Source organism: Coenobita brevimanus, chromosome 23, assembly GCF_032717465.1.
Source record: "Coenobita brevimanus isolate Jiangsu-jjx chromosome 23, ASM3271746v2, whole genome shotgun sequence".
NCBI classification, from domain to species: domain Eukaryota; kingdom Metazoa; phylum Arthropoda; class Malacostraca; order Decapoda; family Coenobitidae; genus Coenobita; species Coenobita brevimanus.
Window position 1 is genome coordinate 57114005 of NC_136976.1, and position 27019 is coordinate 57141023.

Sequence of the window (27019 nt, forward strand, 5' to 3'; positions counted from 1 at the left end):
CGTATGTGTGTGTGTGTGCAGTTTATAAGCCCAGCTACCCAGCTATGTGAAGTGGAACGGTCACTCTAATAAAAATTACGAATATTGGTCTGGTGTTCTCTATTTGAACTTGGCACATAATGAGATATACAATTATATATATAAAAAAAAAAATTTGCTTTCCATACATCTGACCTAAGCGTGTGCGATAAATGTTGTCTGCACACGATATACGAAGGAGCGGTGACGGTATAACTGACTGCTGATCAGGCCTAAGATGGGGGGAGGGGAGGGGTGAGAGGAGGGGAAGACTTAAGTCAAAGAACGAGGGAGAGGGGGGAGAGGGGGAGAGAAGCAAAGAGAAAGTTATATAAATTTAAAAAGAAAGGGTGAGTGGGAAAAGTAAATTCAGAGAGAGAGAGAGAGAGAGAGAGACAGCTGGGGGAAGTGAAAAGGTAAGCACTGGAACTCAGAATTGTGCAGCAGATGACACTGGATTACAATGATGGTGAATATTTTCAATTTGAGGATGCAGTTCAATACGGTAATAATTTATTCTAAAAATATTGTCCAAATCTTGGCCATTGAAAGCATGTGCGGCGACAGTTTAGTCATGTTTACAGGACATGAGAAAATTTGCGTCTAATCAGTAACTGGCACCTGGAGGTGGGGGAGTTGGGGGCAGAAGGCAAGGTAGACTTGTTCGCGATTCCCCCCTTCCCTCTGTCCAGGGTAGAGGGGGGAAGGAAGGGGTAACCCCTGAGCAGAAATTAGTACGCGTGACTGTACATGTCCCACCGGAACGCTCCTCTATTTTTCCCATTGATTTTTAACTTCACACTTAACGTTTCACGTTTCGCGAAGTTTTGGCGGGACATCCAACCCGTGAAAAATGAGGATATAATGTATATATATAGAGTAATCCCTGTAATATCCGGACGCTCAATAACCGGACACCCCACTACCTGGACATTTTAGGCCCGGGCCTTTGGCACCCCCCCCCCCCCCCCCCCCAAAAAAAAAAAAAAAAAAAAAATCCAACATTTTTTTCAACCGTACTTTGAATTTGGCATGCGGCGCCAAACAGCTGTGTTTACGCGCGCCCCTTGCTTCCCCCTCCCCAGTTACCACTTAACTGCCATCCTGAGTAGACGTTCATCGCAATGGATGCCGCACGTACTCGTTTTTCTGAATAAACTGCAATACCTCACCACTAGACCACATGGGAATTTACAGTGTTGTGCAGTGTTATGAAATTAGAGTTAAGAGTGCAAAGATTAAGTACAGAGTGCAAACTGGCGGTTGAAACTGGCATGGCACAATTAAGAACAGAATGTGCAATGTTAAACAGTTATAACTCTCATTGCAAAGGATTAAGTGCAGCACAACGCTGGATTACTGGACATGCTTCAAAAGCATTTACACTATTGCCAGAGCCTTACAGGAGGCAGGTTAACCTTCGTAACGAACGGCCACGGACGTGTTTAAGTACTCTGTACGCTGCTAAATACTTTCCATACTCACTTCTGATTCCTCATTCTCTGGTTCTTTTTCATTTATTTCATGCTTTCTGTCCCTTATATGTGTGAACAGGGTCTTAAATAGGTGCTACACATATCCAGTAGGGAGTTATGTAGGTGGTTTTCTGAGTTAGGCTGGGTTAGGGTCCATAAGTACCAGTCCAGGAGGCAGAGGCCTACTATCCAGGCGAACATGCCTTTGGCTGTATTACATCGGATAATGGGAAGCTTACTGTGTATATATATATATATATATATATATATACTGTACAGTATATATATATACAGTAAGCTTCCCATATATATATATCCATCCATCATCCAATCCTACATTGCCATGAGGAGCGAAGAAGCCCGGGGCTAGGCAGTTGGTCCCGACATTTAAGATGACAGTGACCAGCCTCACTCACCCCTGAGTGGCATTACATGAGCAATCAACCCCAACTACCCCTTGGATATAAACCTTCACTGGTTCAATCCGATCGGAGCACAATAATTACCCACTAAACCACCAGGCGCCAAAATTTGGTTATATGGTTACGACCCAGCGTAGTAAATGGTCTCCTGGTGCACAGGAAACCATTTGGCTTATATATATATATATATATATATATACACATACATACATACACACACACAAAACTTTTTCAGGGTAAAACTTTTAAAGCCTTTAATACTTTACATGGATGAGAAAGAATTAAAGACAATACTAGTGAATCACAGTGTTAAGAAATACCAGTTTCTAACAAATGCCCTTTCTGCAATGACCAACAAGAGTTAGAGTCTGGTTTTTATTTTATTTTATTTTTATCTTTAAAGTATTTATCTTGAGCACGACACAAAGGACCCTTTCTGCAACAGAAAGAATGCTGATCCAGCACTGTCTTAGTAATTGGTGCGATTTTGCATCAGTATTCATATTATGCTAGCTTTAATAATTTCCCATACATCCTTGAGAATTTAACTGCTCAGTCATTCTAAGACAGTGATTCTCTTAATCCATTCTATAGAAATGGAATTTTACTATGCCAAAGTGCTGTGGTGATAGCAAATTATGATGACCAGTTTTTCCTCCACATAAGCAAACTCTGTAAGTTAATGTAGATATATGATCCAGAGATGAATGAATATAAAACTTTGAAATCTTCTGCAAACAATGAATAACACACAATATGCAAATCCATCCATCCATCATCCAATCCTATGTTGCCCCATGAGGAGTGTAGAAGCCCAGGGCTAGGCAGTTGGTCCTGACATTTAAGATGAGAGTGACCAGCCTCACTCATCCCCGAGAGGCATTACGTGGGCAGTAAACCCCAATCACCCCTTGGATATAAACCTTCAATGACTCAATCTGACTTGAGCACAATAATTACCCACTAAACCACAAGGCGCCAAAATCTGGTTATATGGTTACCACCCAGCGTAGTAAATGGTTTCCTGGTGTACAGGAAACCATTTGGCTTGTCACTCAGTGTAGAGTCACCCACAGGCAGAAGGAAGAGGAAAGAATGAAGGAATGAAAGACAGAAGAGGGAATGTAAAGTCACCTGCAGGCAGAAAGACAGGGAAAGAATGAAGGAAAAAGATGGAAGGAAAAAGATGGAAGGAAAGAAGGATGAAGGAGAGGACAGGGCAGACACCCGAGAGCAGCACTACATTGAGTGAGTGGATGGTAAGCGCCTCCACCTACCACAAACAACATGCAAATATATATATATATATATATATATATATATATATATGTATGTATATATATAATATATATATATATATATATATATATATATATATATATATATATATATATATATATATATATATATATATATATATATATATATATATATATATATATATATATATATATATATATATATATATATATATATATATATATATATATATATATATATATATATATATATATATATATATATATATATATATATATATATATATATATATATATATATATATGTATGTATATATATATATATATATATACGCAGGAACATCTAGTATCACAACACTTATAAATTGTATCTACCTGTACCAATTAATACAAAGAAAATCACAACACTTCTAACAGAAACTGTATCTACTTGTACCAATAAATGCAAAGAAAATAATATAAATGAACATAAGTTCCATAAATATAATTATGGTAAACAATATTTACTTGAAGAAATACAGTAAAACCTCAATGTAATGGACTAAAATAGACTGGAATTCACTTTTATCGGAATCAAGGAGCTACTAGACTAAATTTTTATAAATAAGAAAAAGTCTGATAAGCCATAATAAGTCTAGACTGCCTGACCACTTCAGCTATGTTCACCACAATGAGGTAAATAAAAGACACGTTTATCAGTGTACAGTACAGTACTGCAATGATAGTGAAAACAGTTTAACCCCTTTTTGCCTAATCGCATCAACTGACGCAGTGAGGGTTTTATGCCAAACTGCCTAATCACATCAATTGAGGAGGACCTGTAAAAAACCGCAGAGTGCTTGCTCTGCCCAGATTATGACGTACATGGCTTCAGGCCAATGAGAACTCACCCCTGAGGTGGCGTGAGGGGGGATCAGACTGACCCAGGCAGTGGGGAGGCACCCCACCTCTGGGCTGCCTCCATGCAACCCTCTACCCCACTCCCTCCTTGTCCTCCATCACCCTCCCACCCATCCACGCACCTGCGTCTCTCCTCCCATCACTACCTGTGTCCTTTCCCACCCACTCTCCCCCCTCCTCCCACCCTGCTAGCCTTGTGTCCCCCCCAGACCCCACCCCATCCCTCCTTCCTTGTCCCTTACTAACCTCCCATCCCCCCTACAGACCCCTGAGAGGTATCAGGCCACCAAGATATTACAGAACATACTGAAGTGCTTTCTTTTCATGCAAAAAGTTGGTTATTTTTCCAACCCCCGTACCAATACGCCTACTCCCCACAGCCTACTTTATCTCCCCACACCCTACTAATCTCCCCACACCTACCTACACCTGTTTTCATGGCTGGTGTGACAAAACACTTTGAAATACCCTGTTTCAATAAGAAAAATTTGTTATTAACAAAATTTTGACATTTTAGATTTTCAAGGGTTAACTATTATAAACTTTTTTTAACTTTGACGCGCGACTGTGCAGTAACCATTACACCTACGAGGGTGCGGATTGTGGTCAGGTGTGTAAATTGTTCCTCTTTAGCCAGAACACAATCAATTTGCCCTTGATGAAAGTTGCCAAAACCCCCCTGAACTGAGGCTGCAGGGTGGTACCCGCCAGAAATAATTGCAGCCTTAAGGGGTTAAAGACCGTTGGAGCAATCCAGACTAATGTCTGATATATTGAAAAAAGTCCAGGTTAGCTAGGGGAAGTCCGGATGTTGCTTTTTTCGGAATGGCTTGGGCCCCAGTTAGTCCTTTATAGTGTGGTTTTACTGTACTTCCCAAAAAACTTTTTGTAATAACATGGTGAATATAATATTTTTAACTTCAAGTGCTGGAATAAATGTACCATATTGTGTGTGTGTGTGTGTGTGTGTGTGTGTGTGTGTGTGTGTGTTATTATAACTGTACCATTATTAGTGAATAAAACAATAAACTCCTGATATCTGTGAACTAATCCTCTCTAAAATTCCAGTTCATTTAATTATTCGATATGAGGTAATGCATATGATGACTAATTTCATATTCCCATACCACTATACAGTATTTTCTCTCAAAACTTAAGTTAGCACACCTATACTGTTAAACCATCCTTAATATCTTTCCATTAATTTGCCAGCCAACGTATTCTTCAACAATTAATCCTTAGACAGCTGACCTATATGCAGTATAACACCATCCAATCATTTCCTTCTGTGTTTACTGTCAGTGACAAGGTTATGGGTAGGGGAGAAGATAAAATGGATGTACAAAGGTACTCTACAGGAGGCTCCAGCACACTGTTTTATAATGTTGAAATCTCTGGCCACAAATATGCTGATGCACTTCTCTTTTTCATACTGCCTTTTTCCATACTGTACTTATGAGTGTGATTAATATTACTCTGATCATTACAATACCTGAGATGGGAAGAAAATTCACAACCCATATGTGTCTATACTGTTAAAAAATGATTAAAAGTTTTGAAACCAAGATTGTAAACCCTACCTCCCTGCAATACCTTATCTGGCAGTCCTGATTCACCACTTCCAGTGACTGCAGCTCATATGACAGGAAGGAGGGATGGTGGGTGTATCTTTGACTTTGTTCTCTGATACATTTGTGAAAGCCTTTAGTTCTATGCTCTACATCTCCTCCCCCCTATACTGAACATGATAAAGTACCATAAGAACAATAATAATTATGATCATTACCAATGATAATGGCCACTCAATACAAGTGGGAAATGAAAGGGGTGGTCAATTAATTAAAGGAGAGAGAGAGAGAGAGAGAGAGACTGCTTTCAGTGCTGAATCCACACACTAAAAATTACATGCAAATAATGATTCCTTCAGACAGTTGAAAAATCCCCTATCATTTTCACAAAGAGAGAGAGAGAGAGAGAGAGAGAGAGAAAAAAAAAAAAACTTTCAGTGCTGAATCCACACACTAAGCTTTACATGCAAATAATGATTCTTTCAGACAGTTGACATATCCCCCTCATTTCTGATAATCATATTCATGATTTTCATGAGGGAAATAACTGTAGTCTTAAACATCACTTACCCACTGTGTTCAGTCTGACCTGCAAAGAGGACTCTCCCCCTACTGAACCACTCTCATTATCAATGCTTGAAGTTTTTCAAGGAAGTATCCCCCATGATTATGAGGGGATTATTGTATGATCCCTGGGGCATCATGTACTCAAAAGCTGGGATTTTTCTGTACAGAAGTACAGGTACATGTACTCAAAGCTTGTGTCTAAAGTTGCCAACTACTAGTGGATGGAACATGGTGTGCTGGCTGTAGCTAACACCTACTTTCTAATTAATACCTCTAAGATATTGTAAAACTGTCTTTTGTCTACTTAGGCAACATCACCATCATCATTTTGAAAACATTAACTGGTGGTCTGTTTCATGGATCCGCTACTTATATGACAGTACAGAGGATAAATAAATGTACAGTAATCCGAGGAGGGGGAGGGGGAAAGAGTACGTTGCTAACAACCCAGTGAAATAAAATTACTCTTTAACATGGCCAATTAAAGCACTGGGCAACATATACTATCAGTACATGAGGTAACATTCAAGACACTCATTTTTTTTTCTTGTAGTATATTAAGCATGTTCCAGTCTTTCATTCAGGCGCCTACAAGACAGGGACAGGACAATACAGCCTCTGTGGATGATTAAGGTTCTGACCATTCCCTATTGGAAACTGGGGATATCAATGCCTCAAAGTGAAACATTTGTTTGTTTTACCACCTTCCTTCTTCTACATGTAAATTTCCTTGATCAATTGAAATTTAATTTTTATTAATATTTTATACTAGTTTTACCATATATGTTTAAAGAATAGTGTTTCCAAGATTCCATGGGTTGTACATGACTATGGAATCTATTGTTTGTATGTGTATATATATGCTAGTACTGTCATCCAAAAAGTATAAAGCAATATTATTGCATATGAATATACTACAAATACTTTTTTTTTTTTTTTTTTAACTACCAATGTTATCACTCATATTCAGTTTCCACTAACTGAAATTTATATGACTGGCAGAATAAGTTCATCTGACTTACGACATTTCAGCCAACTGTAATCAATTTACCTTGCTTTCAACTTATCTGAAATAAAAGTACCATATCAAGAGTGTTTCCTCAAGGGCAACAAATGATGTCTTTGTGAGATGCAGTCCGGCAGACTGCCTCCAACCTCTTACCAGCGGCCTAGAGGCTGACAGCTGTGGGCTATTCACTATATGGAGTGTTCTGGTTGATGTTCAGCTGGTCCACCGCCCTGGAATAGACATCTAGTTATAAGAATGCATAAGGTAATGGAAGAAATGAGACTGAAAGGACAAAGCATTTTTTTTTTTTTTTTTTTCAATGGTTAAGCATTACAGAGAACTACAAGAATACAAAAAATACACAAAGTATACACTATCACTCTGTCAAGGAAATTCATCACTGCACTTTACTTACTGTACGTATATATCTTGCCTGACGTGGATGCCACATCCTGCTAAGGAAAACTTCAACGAAGGACCCTGAGGCACTCCTGTCCTTACTGTCCAATGAACCTTCTTCCCATGATATACAGTACCACCTTCCCTCACATACTCATAATTTATCACTCCACACTGTTTTCGGTCTGCTCTTTCTTCTCTTTCCAACCATTTCAGTCTTATATGCTCTCTTCATCAGTTTCTAACTCACCAGAAGGTTTAATCACCTTAGAGTTTACTTGATTCTTCCACAATATCAATATGAACACCCAGTAGCACACTAGGTCATTAAACCAGCCTAAGATTTTTCTATCAGGCCAGTCCGAGTCTTTGAACCGTGAATGACTGTGAGTGAATGGATGAGTGATTTTATGAGTGAGGAGTAGGCAGTGAGTATTTGAGTGAGTGGAGAGCAGTTAAGTGAACATGTGAGTGATGAGTAAGTAAGTGATTGAGTGGTGAGCAAGGCAAGTAAATGAATGAGTGATTTGTTAATGAGTAAGTGAACGAGTGAGTGGTGAGCAAGTAAGTAAATGAACAAGTGGTGAGGATGTAAGTGAATGAACAAGTGGTGAGCAAGTCAGTGAATGAATGAGTGGAGAACAAATATCATACATAAATGAGTGTGTGGTGAGAAAGTGAATGAATGGACGAGTGGAGAACATGTAAGTGAATGAGTGAGTGGTGGGCTAGTGAGTAAGTAAATATGAGTGAGTGTGTGGGGATAGAGTGAATTAGTGAAGAAGGGGAGAGTGAATGAGTGGGGAGTGAGTGAGTAGAGAATGAGTTAGAGGAACAGACGGGAGTGAATAAGTAGAAAATATTTGAGTGTGGGATTGCCAGTGAGTAACTGAGTGAATGACTGTGTCAGTGGGAAGTGATTTATAATAAAAGTGAGAAGGGAGGAAAGAGTTAAGTGAGTGGGAGTGGAATGAGGCAGTGGCTCAATTGGTAGAGAGGTGGCCTGCAGTCCTAACGGACCCAGGTTCGAATCCCGGCTGGGGCAGGGAACAGTTTAACCCGTGCCGTCCCAGCGACGTGAATTAACGCGGCAACATTGCAAGGTCCCTAATTTGCACAATTTTCAATTTTCGCAAGTGATTTTGCAAGTGATTTTTGGCATGTATACACGGGACACCTTCCTCTATTCCTCTACAAGATGCCAAGCAGGAACAATGCCTTACACCGCATAATCTCTCCCCCCCCCTGCACGCCATTGTCTCGACAATTCACCTGTTACCAGTGACCTGGCTAATAAAGACATTCAGGGCCAGAGTGATTCCCCAATCGATGACAATGTGGAGGACAAAGTTTACACAGCATTAGAGGAAGAAACAGTCAGAAATGATGATCAGGTAATGTGGGAAAAAAAAGATCATGAATGGTGATGAGTTAGTTAGTGAAACAATGCTTATAATGCCTATATTACTGTTTGAAAACCAATATACTCTTGTACTACATATAAATTCGTACCAAGTAAATAAATAAATACTGTTTATGAGTGGATAAAATAGTTACCCTCCCATAGAACTCGTTTTCTTTGGTGCCAGCCTCTTAGAAAACCCAGTCAGGTAAGGAAGTACTTGTACCTAAATCGCGTATTTTAAACCTCAGGTGAGCGATTTCTCTAGGAATTTTCGGTGTTTCTCACCAAAAGCGGATGTTTGGGCCAAAAAAAAAAAAAACGTCCAAAAACGTTGGGATGGGGCGGGTTAAGGATTTGAATTTCATTAAATCAGGCTTTACTGATCTACCAGAAGACCGGCCGACATGTCGTAAAAATACCCCAGCTAATACCAATACACCAGTCCTGTATGAGACAGTCCTAGCATGTATTCAATATGGACGGTGGATGTTAGCGCCGAAGTGGTGACATGTAGAGGTGTATGGTATGTAGGAGGACTGCTGGGCCTTGATAGCAGGCTGTGAAGCCTATGCCCAGAGTCGGACAAAAAAAAAAAAAAAAAAGTGGGGGTGAGGGAAGAGGAAGATGATATACAGAGTGCTGGGGAAACTAGAATGATGTGGAGAGTTTGAGTGGACATATTGACTGAGGAAGAAGGGAAGTCTGAGGGGAGGGAAGTGTGAAGGTGATGTGGAAGTAAAGCTGTATGGCAAGTTTTAGCATAAGAAGTAGGGGAGAGAGGTGAGTGAGATAGTGGAAGGGTGACAGTGAGTGGGGGGAGGGGGGGGGGGGAAACTGATGATAAAATGCAGCATAGCTTTAATGGAAGGCAACGTAGATAATACGAAGAAAAATGCTGGAAAGAGGAGAGGTATGGATGGTGGTACTATATTGTGACCAATGAATTGGGAAGAACTAGGGAAAAGTTTGGGGGATAAGAGGTTGTGGGTAGGAAAAAAGGAAAGAGACGAGGGAAGAAAACGGGGAAAGAAGTGAAGAAAGTGGCTAAACATAAGGGGAGGAAAAGACAGGAAAGAGGAAAGGTGAGATGAGGAAAAGGGTGAAGGGCTGAGAGGAGGGATGCAGTGAGAGGAGGAAAGGATGGTAAGAAGAGAAGAAGCTGGAGTGGGGAGGAGGGTAAGAAGAGGGTGAAGGTGAAGGGAGAAAAATGGCAGATGATAGGTAAAAATGACAGATAGAAAAGTGACTTAAGTGAGAAATGTGTACAATATGGGTAAGAGTGGGATGAAATGAAGAGAAAGTGGAAATAGTTTGAGGAGTGGTGAGGAAAATGTCAACGTGGAAGAGAGAGGGTGGACAATGGACAGTGATGGGGAGTAAAAGTAAGGGCAGGGGTAGCTGAGAGAGAGCGAGAGCGAGAGAGAGAGAGAGAGAGAGAGAGAGAGATAATGGGCATTGATGCAGGTGATGGGGAGAGAAAGAGGGAGAAGAAACAGAAGGAAGAAACAGGGACAAAGCAAGAGGGAAGAATGAAGAGGGGGAAAAATGTGGATTTCTATACCAAATAATCTTACTCTACCCTGTCTTTGGACTCAATTTGGCTAGTTCATTGGATTTGTTAATGCTAAATTTGAAACCTCGACCTAGTTCATCCAACATTTGTTCTTTTATCAAGTGTCTTATCTTGGCTGATCTCTGCATCCAGAAATCTGTTTGGCATCTTTTGACACTCCACTGCATATAGTCAGTTAAGAATTATCTGCCTATTTTACCCTGCAAATCTCCCTTTAGTCTATCTCCACACATTTTACCCCCTATCACTTACTCCTTCAACCAATCTGGGCTACAGTAGAATTTCACAGTCAATGGTAATATTCTGCACTCTGACTCCAGTAAAAAAACAAAAGTCCCTGTGTTGCCTGACAAAAAGGTACGGAATTGCCATGAGAAGCTCAAACACCCACACAAAATAATTCTACAGAAAATGGAAAAATGCATGCATGCACTGTAAGTGCACACCACTGGATATCAGTCTTCTGCAGCACTGGCCTACCAGGCACTGCCCAAATACCTGCATGGCTAGTCTGCCACTGCCTACACTGTAACATTCATGAATCCTTTCATCTGTTCATCTCTTCCTTCAAGTACACTCTGCAGGCACTTCTGCGGGAACCTGTTTCTACAATCTTCACATTATATATTTATCCCCACTAAATGGTTCATATTTAAGTACTATACTATGTATAATACAGCAGAGTCTCAATTATCTGTCATCACAATTTCCATTCTATTGGATTATCTGCTGCTTACAGTTTGGCTCTATTAAAACAATATCCAGCAAAATTAGGCAATATCCGGCTCAGAAACGGGACCCAATCAAAGCGCAGGGAGACCACACAACACACTCCAGCCAATTATAATGCATTGCTGGAGCAGCCCACTTGACGTGCCAAGCCAACCGTCACCCTCTCATTCTCTCCACTGGATGCCATATAACGAGGACCTACCCGTGCTTCATTTGCTTGCTTGTAATTATACCTGTATATGATTACTGTACTGTATATATTACTATATACAGTGTATATGTATATATATATATATATATATATATATATACAGTCAGACCCCTACTTATGATGGACCAACTTATGAAAAATCCACAGATACAGTAAACTCTTGATTATCTGTCTCGGCACTACCTAGCATACGACATTATTCAGTGCAGCTGATGGCTGAATTAAAATGGTATCCAGCAGATAGCAAAGAGTCTATGACAATACCTGGCATGAAGGGCCCTTTCTTCTGGCTAAAAGTACATTATTATCCTGCATGAGACAGTTGTTGTCATCAAACCTCCATCAAAAAAAAAAAATAAATAAATAAAAAAAATAAAAAAAATAAATAAATTACAGTACACAAACAGAATGGGGTTATACTGCACATGTACTGTAATATGAAAGGGGTGGAGTGTTGAGGGAGGGAGGAGTGGTGGTTGGTGGACCTAGCAGCTCATGGAATGTTTGGTGGTGGGTAGGGAGGGTAGATGTGGTGGTTGGGAGTAGAAGAGTTTTGACTGGCTAAGGCAGGGGAGGGAGAATTCTAATCCAGAGTTTTCTTTGGCTGGCAGCAGGAATGTGGATGTTCTTTTACTCTCAACTGCATTCCTACATTGCTATGGTCCCGATATTCAAACGAACCTACACTGCACTCTATGTCTCTTCTAAAACATTATTAAATGGCAACATTGCACTGCTGCTCCCCCCCCTCCCCTCCTCTCTGGTAAGTACAACTTACAGTGTTCTGAAGTGTACAGTATTAAGAAAAAGGCTAATTTTCAAAAGTGCTACATCTAGGGCCAACAACGCCAAACTGACCAATCGGCTCAGAATATGTGCCAGAAGAGCAGAGAACTTTTGTAATGGGACAATTTATGAAAACTGCAGAGAGACCAGAAATACCGTAAGACCAGATGCCGAATTAGAAGACTTTTACTGTAACCAACTAACACATGTTCCCTACGTGTGAACAAGTGGGTTGGTGGAGGGTTAGTACCCCTCCCTGGAAAACAAGTAACCAATAATACAAACAAGAAGCCTGAGATCAAGACGGACCAACAAGTGACGACCAAGGACCAGACAAACGACATGGTACAGATTGCAACATGGAATGTAGGGGGAGCAAAGGATGAGGTGAAAGGGAGAGAGATTGTCCAAGTGCTTTTGGGTGCAAAACTGGACATATGTGGATTAGACTGTAGCACCAGTCGAGCAGGGCAGTACTCCCGAGGTGGATGGAAAGCTAATGACAGGGAGAGCTGGAGCTCCCGTTTCATCAGCCCTCAGGACTAGTTCCTGACCATCCCCCTTTGCTGAACTTTTTCAGTGTCTCAGTTACACAGAGAGTAGGCCAGCATGCTCTCCAGTACAAATTTCTCTAACTATCTTCACCAAACTACATGCACAGTACACACTACACTTCCTATTCAAAATTTACCAAAATGGCGTCAATTCACCCAGCCTCGGAGTCCCCAGGGGGGGGGACCATAAATGCCCCCGCCATCTGCCCCTCTCCCGGTGACGACTCGAGGTGCCTGGAACCACTGTCTGACTCTCTTCTTCTTCATTTCTGCAACATCTAACTTTCGCTCTGTTGAGCACCACCTCTCCTCCTCTAAACCTCACCTTCTTTTTCTGACGGAGACTCAGCTGTCTGAGGCAACCGACAGCAAACCCTTTTCTGTATCCTCCTACTTTCTCTATACTCATTTCAAAGCCAAAGGTGGCTGTTGTGTATACATACGCAACGACTTATCTTGCTCTCGTGTTCCTGAACTTGATTCTTCTGAATTCTCCACACTCTGGCTTCGGCTTTCCTGTCATTCTCTGACTAAATATATCTGTGCTGTTTACTTATCCCCTAATTCTACTGACTATCAAAAATTCTTCGACTATCTTACTTCTACGATGGAACACATTCTGTCCATTTCTCCTTTCTCTGAAATCTCCATTCTTGGAGATTTCAATGTTCACCACCACCTTTGGCTCTCCTCTCCTTTCACGGATCCACCTGGTGAACAAGCCTACATCTTTTCTATCCTTAATGACCTAGAGCAACTTGTACAGCACCCCACCATTATCCCTGACCGCCTTGGAGAGAGCTCCAACATACTTGACCTCTTCCTCACAACTAATCCTTCTGCTTACTCTGTTAATCTTTTCTCTCCGTTGGGCTCCTCCGATCACAACCTTATTACCTTAACCTGTCCTATCACTCCGGTACGGCCTGTGGACCCTCCAGGGAAACGTCGTCTGTGGCATTTTGGAGCCGCGAACTGGGAGGCCCTCAGGCCAGTACTTTGATTTTCCCTGGAATGATTATTGCTTCCATGGCCGTGAGCCATCTGAGTGTGCCTTATGATTACGGAGGTTATTCTCTCGGGCATGGAAGCATACATTCCTTTCTCATATCCTTTGACTAACGCAAGAAAGCCTTGGTTTAATCACGCTTGTTCTAATGCTGTCCGCAACAAGGAGAAGGCCTACAAAAGGTACCGGAGCCAACCCACCCCTGAATCACATCATCTTTACGTTTCTGCCCGGAATCGTGCTAAGTCTGTTCTTTCGCTCTACGAAAAATAATTTCATCCATACTAAATGCTCTCAACTCTCCAACTCGAATTCTTCCCGCTCCTTCTGGCACCTTGCCAAAAATCTTTCTAACAACTTTACCTCATCATCCTTCCCTCCTCTTTTCTACTCTGATGGTTCTGTAGCTATTTCTTCTACTGATAAAGCAGATCTCTTTGCACAGACTTTCTCCTCCAATTCCACCTTAGACGATTCAGGTGCTCTTCTTCCATCACTTCCCCCCTCTGACTTCCTCATGGCTAGCATAAGAATTTCTTCAGTTGATGTATTTTCTGCCATCACTAGCCTCAACACTAACAAGGCATGTGGGCCTGATGGGATCCCTCATATTGTCCTCAAGAACATCCTGCCTAAGTGAACTCTTTCGCCCTTGTCTGTCAATTTGTACCTTTTCTTCTTGCTGGAAGTTTGCTCTCATTCAGCCAGTCCCAAAGAAGGGTGACCACTCCCAACCCTCCAACTATCGTCCAATTGCTTTAACGTCCTGAATTTCGAAAGTTTTCGAGTCCAGTCTTAATAAAAAAAAATTAAAGCATCTCTCCTATCACATCCTTCTTTCTGACAGTCAGTATGGGTTCCGTCAGGGACGCTCCACTGGTGATCTTCTCTCCTACCTTTCAGACTCCTGGTCATCCTCCTTTCGGGACTTTGGCAGAAAGCTTTGCCATTGCACTTGACATCTCAAAGGCTTTCGATCGAGTCTGGCATAAATCTTTAATTTCCAAACTGCCCTCCTACGGTTTCTATCCTTCTATCTGTGCCTTCATCGCTAGCTTCCTTTCTGGTCGTTCTATAACCGCTGTTGTAGACGGCCATCGTTCTTCTCCTAGATCTATCAACAGTGGTGTTCCTCAGGGCTCTGTCCTATCACCAACTCTCTTCCTTTTATTCATCAATGATCTTCTAAGCTGTACATCTAACCCTATCCACTCATACGCTGATGACTCCACCCTTCACCTTTCCATTCGGTTCCCGCAACGCCCATCTCAACAGTTACTTCAAGAAACAAGGGATGAGGCTATGGCACACCTAATGTCTGACTTGGCTCGTATCACTGACTGGGGTAAAAATAATATGGTTGTCTTTAATGCATCTAAGACTCAGTTCTTACACCTATCAACCCGACAAAATCTTCTACAGGTATACCCATTAATGTTTAATAATATTCAGCTTAATCCTGCATCATCCTTGAACATGCTTGGGGTTTCATTTACTCGGGACTTATCTTGGAAAGACCATATTACAACTCTTGTAAAATCTGCTTCCAAGAGATTGGGTGTGCTAAGCCGACTCTGCTCTTTCTTTACCCCTGCACAATTGTTGACTCTATACAGAGGTTTTATCCGCCCCTGTGTGGAGTACAATTCTCATGTGTGGGGAGGCTCCCCACATGCAGCTCTTCTCAATAGGGTGGAGTCAAAGGCTTTTCGTCTCATTAACTCTCCTCCTCTTACTGACTCCCTTCAACCTCTGTCTCTTCGCCGCACTGTTGCATCTTTATCTCTTTTCTATCGCTACTTTAATGGTCACTGCTCCGCTGAACTGTCTGCTTGCATTCCTCCACCTCTACGACGGGCGCGTAGCACCCGTCTGGCAGCAAACTCTCATCCCTTTTCTGTCCAACTCTCTAACGCAAGAGTTAACCGTTACTCCCAGTCTTTCATTTATGCAACAGGTCAGCTCTGGAACTGTCTCCCTCTGTCTGTATTTCCTGCTGCCTATGATCTCCAGTCCTTCAAACGCAGTGTGTCCAGGCATCTCAAAATGATCGGATCTTGAATTTGGCTCTCTCTTGTATTTTGTTTTTCTCTTGGAGGGAACTGTTACTGCGGGCCATGGCCTTTGGTTCCTTCTTCCTCGCATAAAAAAAAAAAAAAAAAAAAAAATTAAATGGATCATTCATCAGACTAACCCTGGAGTATGCATCAGTAGTCTGGAATCTTCATCTCAAAAAACACATAGATAAGACTGAAAAAGTACAAAGGGCATGAGAGTGTGAGAAAGTAGGTGTATGGATGGAGATACATGCATAGGAGTAGGTGAGAATGAGAGGGCAAGAGAGGGTGTATGTACGTTGTGTGCAAGAGATGGAAGGAGAATACGGGAGTATGGATCAGTTGGTTCAAGGATTGTGTGGGTAAGATTGAAAGTGGGAATACAGACGTGGGTGACTGTGTATGTGTATGCTCCAATGCAAGATTGTGCAAGCAGAGTGAAAGAAGAATTATGGGCAAATGTGGAAGCATGCACGGAAAAGTTTGGGAGGAATGAGAAAGTGTATTTGATTGGAGATATGAATGGAGAAGTAGGGAATGTGAGGGTGGATGGAGTAGTCAGTGGGTAGGGTGTGCCTGCATAAGTGGATGAGAATGGCAGTGCTCTAATGGATGTAGGCAGGAGAAGAAGAGGGAGAGAATAAGAAGTGAACTTGGATGATGGAGAGAGAGAGGGTGAGAAAAAGGAGAGGAAGAGGTGGAGGGCGGGAGAGGTGCAGGGAGGGGGCTGATGATAGCCAACACCCTCTTTAGGCACAAAATGATCCACAGGTATACATGGTGAGTGATGTGAAGGTTGGGTGGTGAAGTGAATGAGCAAAAGGCAATGACTGATTATGTGTGTGTGGATGACATAATGAGAAGGTATGTAATGGATGCAAGAGCATACAGAGGTTGGGAGAGTGGACCTTCTGACCACCACTTGATGGTGGTGAAAGTCAAAGTTCAAGTGCAATGGAGGAATAGGAGGGAAAGACAGATGGAAGTAGTCCATAGAAGGGGGGCAGAGATGTTGCAAGAGGATGGAAAAAAGGCAGAATAAAAGGGAAAAGTGGGGCAGCAACTGGGTAAATATGATTTGGAGCAGGTGGGGGAGGTGGAAGGTGTGTGCAAGATTTTCACTGAAGAAATCTGTACAGTATGTGAGATGGTGTGTGGGAAGAAGATGAAAGGGGGTGCAAGGAACAGCATGGCAGAAAGTTAAAGAGAGGCAAGCTGTGGTGCAAAAGAAAAAAAGCATACAGTGAGTGGATGGGAAGCAGAGTCATGGAGGAAGTTGACTGATGGAGGAGAGAGTTACAGGGAGAGAGGAAGAGAGAGGTGAAAAGATTAGTAAGAGAAAGTAAGAAAAGAGTGGATGAGGAATTTGGAAGGAATCTGAGCGTAAAGTGAAGGGAATGTAAGAAAATGCTCTGGCAGGAAGTAAAGAGAAGTTCGCCTGTAGTTTTAACCATAGGCAGGCATTTGCCTAGCCCTATCTGTATCATCTGGTAATCTTGATGCACGAAAGGGAAAGCATTCCCCGGTGAATGGGAGAGGATTACCACAGTGAAGTACTCCTTCACATGCTCCTTCGTCATATTATGGCAGCCTTGTGCAAAGAAAACTATGTAGAATTTGAAGGACCCTATGGTGTGTGGGTGGGAATTTTAATTTAATGATAAAAACATCGTGTACAGAAAAAAAAAAAAAATGCATTTAACATTTTTATCGTTTTAAAAGACATCACTGCTTCTCGGGAGATGGTTAAGTTATGATAAGACAAAAACAAAGACGAGACACTGTATCCACTTCCATTTTATTTTTCACTATTTCTAATAAGCTGTTTATCAGATCTGGTGCATGATACTTTTATAATTAGTTTGAGTAGTTCATGATATGATTCCTACAGTAAAGAATGGCCGAGTACTACCTAAACAGATAAATCATGCACAGCCAGTTAGTTTGAATTATGATGTCTCATGTTTGCATTCAGTAAACTTATACAAGCCCACACTATTATGTTTTGCTTAGCAATATATTTTTCTGGTGTATTTTGGTGTGATCTGAATAATTTTGACCAATATTTTTGATGCTCATGATTGGTTTTCACATTAAAACCCCCTCCCAAGTGTCTTGGGGGACTGGTGGGATTTCGGGGTTCTGGCTGGGAAAAATGGCAAAAACAAGCATCTGGGGCAGATGTAGTCAAAATTGGTATGACCAGCCAAGGCGTATTCGTAGGGTTATTACTGACCACATCAACCCTTTTGAAGCTATGTCTGACACTGAAGTTTCCCTATGGTACAAGTTCTCCAAAGCCTTTATGGGTAGGCTACTCACTAATATATATTGATGAGGCTACTATTATACAGAGAATTCAAGAACAAATGCCAGTTTTTAATAATACAAGAGGTAAGAAGTGCTAACATTAAGAGATTATAATTACACTATTGTCTGTCAATCTTAGAAACTTTTTATTTTTTTTTATTTTTTAAATCTCAGTGTTACCAACTGCTTGCCGTGCCTACCCACACGAAGGGGTGCACTCTCACACTATCAAGATTACCACTTACGTTGAAAGTGTAAGCTTCCACTTTGAGCGGGGTGCTGAAAGGGTAACCTCTGCCCTCAGTTTCAAGACTATGGGCGTTAGACAGGATGATAAAGAAGTTAATGGGGGTGTAAAAGATAAAAATGGTATATTGGCAATGGAGAAGGGAGAAAATGTGAAAAGATGGAGAGAACACTTTAACCCTTTAACCGCGCGCATTGTTTTGACCCGACTGGTCCCCCTGCGGGGGTTCCAGCCAAAATGTAAACAAACTTTAAACCTTTATACCTTTGCACAGAATAAATCTAGAGCAAAAAATAAGATACCATTAGAAAGTACCAACCTTCAGCTTTGCAATGATGTAGGTTTCATGATTTCGTTGACTATCACTGGACGGGCAGTGCCATTAGAAGTGAGCGATCTAAAATCACTATTTTTCGCCCAACACACCATTATCAAATAACAACCACACTCTGATAATAATACTGTAGACATATATGAACACTGCACATACGATAAACACCCACTCTGTGTTCACTGAGGGAGGTAAAAGGCACTGTAATTGCCTGGACTTCACTGCCACATCAGCGCCATTGTCACTCACAAAGCTGGACATATACTGATGCATCTTTGGGCAGGGGTGGGGGGGGGAGGCCAGAGGGGGGGAGGGGGGGGTCGGCTGGAGTGAAAGAACTTAATAGCTACTCTTCCTTGAAACAATTAGCGTGCAGAAAAAATGCGCGGTATTCAAAATATTCACAACCATTCCAGAATGACACCCGCGGTTTGGTCCAGTTTTTGCAATGTCATTCTGGAATGACAACTGCGGTTAAGGGGTTAAGGAACTGTTAAACATAGGGAATGAAAATAATGCGAGTAGAAGTGGCTGGGTTATGGCTGGGAGAAGGAGGGAGGTGAGAAAAGAGGAAGAAATCAGTAGGATGGAAGTACTGGAAGTAATGAAGAAAGTAGAAATGGGGAAAGCCCAAGGAATTGATTGAGTGTATGGTGAAATGATGAAGCATGGGGGAGAGATGGTAGTACAATGGATATGGAAATTGTGCAGATTGGCCTGGGAGGATGGTAGAGTCCCAGATGATTAGAAGTCAGATATTATTATTCCCCTGAACAAAGGAAATGGGGAAAAAGAAGTGTGTGGTAATCATAAGGGCATTTGTCTTCTTAGCCCAGGACAGGCAACATGGGGTAATAATTTCCCACTAATTGCATCACTGGTTGTCACATGGTAACTATGTGGGCTGCAAATCTCTGCTTCTCTCTATCTTTACCTGCCCTTGGACCCTCTTTGCAGGTGGGGGTGTCTTATTTCTATCCCTGTTCCTAGGTGCCTTTTTTGTGCCTGTGGGAATTATACACCCCAGGTTACTGTTTACCAGGACAGGCAACCTGACCTAATAATTTCCCATTGACTGTCACATGGTAATTATGTGGGTGGCAAATCTCTGCTTCCCACTATCTTCACCTGTCCAATGACCCTCTTCCACAGGTGGAGGTGTCATATTTCTACCCCTGCTCTTAGGTGCTTGTGCCTGTGGGAATTAGATACTCCAGGTTGCTGTCCAAGGTACTGAGAAGCACTGCCTCCAAAATATGCACTGTGTACAGTATTTTTATTTTTTCATACTTAGAAAAGGATCTGTTATTTGAGTTTGGGTTACAATGAAAGAGCAATGGTTCCAAGTTTTTCTTGTATTTTTGCAGCTCATTAAATGCATAATGACCATTTTTTTTTTTTTTTTTCCATGAATGAATTTGAAGGAGGGAGAAAGACTGACGAAGAGAGTGTATGTGAGTAAGGTGGAGGGGGGAAGAGGGAGGGGGGGGCCGGATGAGATGAAGGGATGGGGTGGAGAGGTATATGAGAGAGGGGGGTGTCAGTTGGGAGCAGGGCAGTTAAATGGCGGGGGACAGGGCGACGTGAAGGCGATTTGTTTTTGGCCACCCCAAACAGGATTGAGGCATCTGGCAATAGATAGATAGAATTTGAAGGAGGGAGGAGATATGGTAGGCCATGGAGAAGGTGAAGGGATATGGTGGATGAGTGTGTGATGAAGAGGGTTATGGAAGTCAGTGCAGCTAAGGGACTGACAAGAGATCGAGCTGGCTGGATGAATGTTATGAGATGGAATGCACGATCAGGGATTTGGCACCCCTTTGACGTATCTGTTAGATTGACTCTAACAGATACGTTTATGTAAAGCTACAGAATGTGGTTAAAGTTTCTGGCGTATCAGATAGAGCCAGGATTCCAGGGGCTTGAATGATGAGTGAATGGAAGCGTGGCAAATTGGACTGGGCAAACTTTGGCTGTCTAGACGTTGCTACTCCTCACCCTGCCCTATGGTGGGAAAGGAGGTCTGGATGATGATGATGATAATGATGATGTTGATGATGATATTCTACCCCAGGCTTCCTACAGTGTTATGGTCGGTAAGGCTGCCTATCCAGGATTAGTGTAACAGGCAAAGTATATGGTAGGATACTTATTGACAGAGTTAGGGAAATGGCAGAGGAATTAGTTGGAGAACAGGGAGGTTTTAGGAAGGGAAGAGGTTGTGTAGATCAGATATTCATCCTTAGGTCTTTAGTGGAAAAGTTTCTAGAGAAGGGAAAGAAGTTATATGAGGCCTTCATTAATTTGGAGAGAGTATATGAACCTATCCAGGCTTAGTGTAACAGGCAAAGTATATGGTAGGATACTTATTGACCGAGTTAGGGAAATAACAGAGGAATTCGTTGGAGAAGAACAGGGAGGTTTTAGGAAGGGAAGAGGTTGTGTAGATCAAATACTCATCCTTAGGTCTTTAGTGGACAATTTTCTAGAGAAGGGAAAGAAGCTATATGAGGCCTCCATGAATTTGAAGAAAGTATATGACAGAGTGGACAGACAAGGAATGTGGACAATATCAAGAATATATGGAGTAAATGGGACGTTGTTGAATTCTGTGAAGAGTATGTATGAGGGTGCTAAGGCTGCAGTGCATGTGGATTGTGAACTGAGTATGTTTTTCTATCTGAATGTTGGATTGAAACAAGGATGTGTCTTGTCTCCATGGTTGTTCAGTCTGTGTATGGATGGGGTTATAATAAAAAAGGTCAAGGTAGAGCAGTGCATGCTGAAGCAGCCCTAATGAGAAAAAGCAGTGTTTGGAAACGCTCTGTACTGATGTTTGCAGATGATATTGTATTGCTAAGTGATGATGAAGGGGAACTGCAAGGCTTGGTGAATGAGTTTGGGGGAAAGTGTAAGAAATGGAATCTAAAGTGAATGTAGGGAAGAGTAAAGTTATGGTCTTCGTGAGAAATAAAGTCACTGAATGTACAGTGAGGCTGGATAAGGAGGAAATGAAAAAGGTGAGTGCATTTAAGTACCTGGGTAGTGTAATGAGTAGGGATGGAAGTTTAGAGTGTGAAGTGCTTGAAAGGGGTAACAGGGAAGAAAGGTTGCTGGTTCTTTGAAAGCAGTGATAAGAAATAGTGAAGTGAGCATGGAAGTAAAATGGTCGCTGCATGACAGTATTGTGATACCAACCCTAATGTATGGAAGTGAAGCTTGGACCTTGTTGGAAGGACACCAGTCAAGAGTGAGGGCAGTGGAAATGAGTTATCTGAAAGGAGTATATAGAGTTATGAGGAGAGACAGACTGACAAACGAGGAAGTGAAGAGGCGTTGTGGTATGGATGTAGATGTGATAGAAAGCATTAGGAGAAATACACTGAGGTGGTTTGGCCATGTGAAGAGGATGGAGAACGAGAGACTAACGAGGAAAGGGTATGTGAAAGAGGAGAACAGGGGGATAGGGAGAGGGAGGCTGAGGATGAGATGGAGGGATGGAGTGGAGAGGTATATGAAAGAGGGGGGAGTGAGCTGGGAGCAGGGCAGTGAAATGGAGTTGAACAGAGCGGCATGGAGGCGATTTGTTTGTGGCCATCCCTTACAGGACTGAGGCATCTGGCAAAAGATACTGAGACAGAAGCTTCCCTGTGAATGTATGGTATTTTTAGCCAGCTTGAGAGGCTTAAGGCAGGTGTCCTGAGGTCAGTAGGGGTACCTCTGGGAGTGGTCCTGACCAAATTCCTTTTTTGCACGATGGTTTTGCATTCTCTATAATACTCGGACTGTTGCTGACCAAAGTGGGATGTTACAGGTGAGCTGCCTATATTGCAGTAAGCAAATGTACCACCACATACTTCCAGTGCTTCTCACTCTTTCACACTTTTGCAATCATAGAGTCACCTTGTTATTCTATACTGTCTAACACTAAGAAATTTAATTTAGGTAATAAGAGGGGAAGGGAATGTCTGGCAATCTAGAAATTAAAAATCATCTCAATTAATCCAGTCCGAGCTATGGACCCATCATCAGCATGAAAACCATAATTCCTGCCTAAAAGATGGGACAAGGCAGGATCTAGACACAAAGAAAGAAAAAGCACCAGTGCAGAACCATCAATCAGCATTATAAGCCACACAATTACCCACATACCATTCGTGCCCTCGAAATCCTAGCTCCATCTCACAAGCAAAGCAATCTGTACTTTTTTTTTTTTTTCATCAACCTGTCAGACTGAGTCAGTCCATTGACTACACGGTTAAAAAAGGCAAGTCACCCTTTGTCAGGTGCATGTTTGCATTTACTTCATCCATCCATTTTGGTTACCTGTCAACACCTTAGCTTCATCAACTTCCATACCTAACTCTCTCACACACTCATTTACAATAGCCATCCAACAGAATTCTTCTTGGCCTATTGCCTCCTCCTTTTTCTTCTTTCCCATACAGGTGTTTCAAGCAGACAAACATCAAACAATTTTGTTCAGCTGACAGAATGCCTGGTAGTCAGAGCATTACAGAATGAAGCAGACAGAGCAGAGTGGACGACAACTCACCTTTTGCCAAACTTGATGTGAATGATGAGGAAGATAATGCCAAGAAGGAGACAGATGCAGCCAACAGTGATGTAAGTGATGCCAAGGAAGCTGTTCTTGCCACCAAGGAAGCTGGTGGTGGAGAGGATCATACGCTTCTTCCCACCAAACTCGTACACAGGATAGTTATAGTCCACTTCCAGAACATATTCACCCTCAGGAAAGCCAAATTTAAAGCCTTCTGTTGAGTGGTCAATCCGACGGTACAACTTGCGAAAAGTTGGGAAGGCTGCGCTTCGCATCCAAACAATAAGGTCCTCATTCTCGTAGCCATTGTTCTTATCATTCTCTGGGTCCAACTCCCATACATTCTTTGTCCAGTATAGTGGATGCACTGTACCTTTAAAGGCTGCAAGACAAGAGCATACTTAGAGAGTAATGTAGATCTACATGGAAGAAGGGCTGGTTAGATAAGCTGAAAAGTCAGACAATCGAGGCTAATAAAAATATGTTCAGCCCTCTCCCCTCATTCTTTAGTGTGAGTGGGAATACATACATGTAATTAGCACACAGGTATATGGTGTTTAGAACAGAATCACAAACCTGCCAATGCATATACACAGGTATATGGTATTTAGAATAGAATCACAAACCTGCAAATGCATATTACTGGAGAAACAAGTTTCTACATGATATGTTAATTCGTAATAGGTGGTGGCGACCATCATCAACTCAACTGATGTAGTGCTGCCGACCATCATCAACTCACTTGATGTAGTGTTCCCTACTTCTTCCTTCACCTTTATAATTCTTTTTCTGTGTATGCCATTCTCTCTTCCTATTCTTCCATTTTTCCTGTCACTTTTTATTAATCTTCTTTCCTTTTCTCTCAAGAAGGTCTATCTATCTATCTATCTATAGCCCGACGCCCTAATCCCGCAAAGGGTGGCCGCAGACAAAACGCCTCCAAGTCACTCTGTCACCCACCATTTGACTCCCCTCCCCCCAACTCACCCCCCCCTCCCTCATATACCTCTCAACTCCATCCCTCCACCTCATCCTCGGTCTACCCCTCCCTCTCCCTCCCTCCACCTCACCTACATACACCCTCTTAGTCAGTCTTTCATTCTCCATCCTCTCCACATGTCCAAACCACCTCAGTGTATTTCTCCTAATCTTTTCAACCACATCCACATCTACCCCACAACGTTCCTTCACTTCTTCATTCGTCAACCTGTCCCTCCATGTCACTCCACATGCTCCTCTCAAGTAACTCATTTCCACTGCTCTCACTCTTGACTTGTTCCCCTCTTGCAAGGTCCACGCCTCGCTTCCATACGTCAGGGTAGGGATCACAATACTGATAATATAAAAGCATGAAACTGAACTTACCACCAGTCTCATTCAAAGCTCCAGGGGGGTTCTTGAACTTTATTTTGCGATCTGATGGCCATGCAATATCCGTATTTAGCAGACTCACGTTCTTCTCATCACTGTTGGGTTTGATTTCAATCAGCCTTAGCGTGTCTGTGGAGAGAACCAGCGAAATATAACTTTTGTTTTATTATGAATAAATTATATAAAGGCTGTGCACTGTCACTCTGAAATTCAGTGTTACTAATGGCAACAAAGATGAAGGTGGTGATCAGGTAGTAGAGAAGTGAACTGCTGACTGCAGAATCATGCACCTGATTCCTGGCTAGGGTATGGAACAACTTCCCTGGCTGAGGTATGGAACAACAACCTTGAGGATTTGAATTTTGTTAAGTCTTAAATGATCTTAGAGACTCAGTAACATGCCAGTATGAATGATATGGTATGCATGCCCAAGCACTGCCAGGTGACTAAGCGTGGAACCATCTTCTGTTGGTGTGATGAAGGGCTTCTAGGCCTTGCAAAAATACACTGACTGACAAGCCAAATAGTTTCCTGTACACCAGGAAACCATTTACTACACTGGGTGGCAACCATATAATCAGATTATCCTGCCTGGTGGTTTAATGGGCAATTAACCCTCTTGCGCACGGAAAGTTTCAGTAAGTTTTCCGGAGCATGATTCTTTCTGCGAAGGCGCCCGGCCCGGCCGCCTGCGCACGGCAAATAACACGTATTCTCTCCTTATTTTCGCCACCCAAACATCAATATACTGCCATGAAACCCATGTCATCTTATTCGTTGATGTTTGTTCTAGCTGATAAGCACCATAAAAAAACAGGAAAACACGAATAAAACAACATTAGGCGGCCGTAAATAAACATTTCGCTACATCACGTTCACTTCCCAACATCACCATTCAAATGTTTTCCATCATACAGGAAAATGTTATCAGAAGTTTTGATAGAGAATTTCATCAGCTTTCTAAAGAGACAAATCCGGTGTTGATATGATTTGTAGTTTTTGAGAAAATAGCCAAAAACTGAAAGCCATTTTTGAAAAAACCAAGGAGCTCTAAAACTGATTTTTTCTCGCACGTTATGTTTTTATTGCATAATATTATGCAGAATTTCACCAGCTTTCTAATGACCTAATACGCCTCATAGTTCTCGAGTAAATTGCCAAAAACGACTGGGAACTCACGTCCGTACTGTTAAACGGTAGATCTAGTAAGCATAGAGGATAAGCAGACTCATGTAGACTACAGGAACTCTTCATTCAAGTGACCGCCCATACGGCCAGCCTCACGCCTTCCCCTCCATTCTTGCTATGTATACATCATTGAATAAAAACAAAAGTGCACTGACAATCGCGGAATATATAAAAATACAAACATAAAGTAACTATTATTGTTAATCAATATTTAACACATTCCCTGTCATTAAAAAAAAAAAAAGGTAAAATATGTACATAGTATGTACATACACTGGTACATATTAGCCTACAACAAACCTCTCGACACAGCTTGTATCAAAGGCTTAACACTGGCTCCTCTCTTGGTCAAACTATCTGAAATTTGAGAGCTAGATTCTAACCAATTCATACACATTTCTTCTTGGTGAATCATTTGTTTGATTATGGCCAAATCTATTCTCAACCTCTTCTCAGCCACATTTTTTGTGGAGTGTACATTGTCATACAGTGATTTGTTGTCAACATTACAAATTATTGGAAACTTATTCACAAGGCTCCCATTATACAAAATATCAGAAAGTATTTGACCAAGATAGTAGCTTGCATCAACAGCTTCACTAGTAGCAAGAGTCTCTGCTGCTAATAAGCTTTTCACCACTCTTTTGATCTCCCATGATAAGACACAGGTTCTCCCATTTTCTCCCACAAAAAATACTACATAGCCCCTTGCACTAGATGACCTATCAGGTAGGTTTGCATGAGAGGCATCACTGTATGTTACAAGTTTACAATTCTTCAAGCTGCCTAAAGCTAGAAAAAGTAAGTTACAGTCTTCATTATTCAGTTTTTTAACACACTTATTATCTTTCATTACATCTTCAACTTCAGGATGCTTCATATTACAGCTAAGCTCTAAGACATCATAGCTAATATCAGGTCTGGTCTGATTACTTATCCAACCAAGTTTGCCTATCAGATTTCTTAGCTCCTCTGTTTCAGTTTCATTTAAATTGTCATTCCTGTTGCCACCTTTAGCTGTAATTGGCTTTACTTCATTCATATAAACCTTCTGGTCAAGAGAAATG

The 27019-nt window shown here is 41.7% G+C and overlaps 1 protein-coding gene across 1 annotated transcript in view; it reads right to left on the reverse strand.

Moving 5' to 3' along the window:
- Positions 1–7174: 7174 nt before the first annotated feature.
- The window catches only part of Cdc50 (cell cycle control protein 50A), a 114122-nt gene continuing 94277 nt past the window's right edge, over positions 7175–27019 (reverse strand). Inside the window, exons 5-7 of the mRNA XM_080267145.1 lie at positions 24759–24893; positions 23388–23775; positions 7175–7448 (exon numbers count right to left, since the gene is read on the reverse strand). Coding sequence (XP_080123271.1) covers positions 7400–7448; positions 23388–23775; positions 24759–24893 — 572 coding nt within the window. The 3' untranslated portion in view covers positions 7175–7399. The remainder of the gene's footprint in view (positions 7449–23387; positions 23776–24758; positions 24894–27019) is intronic.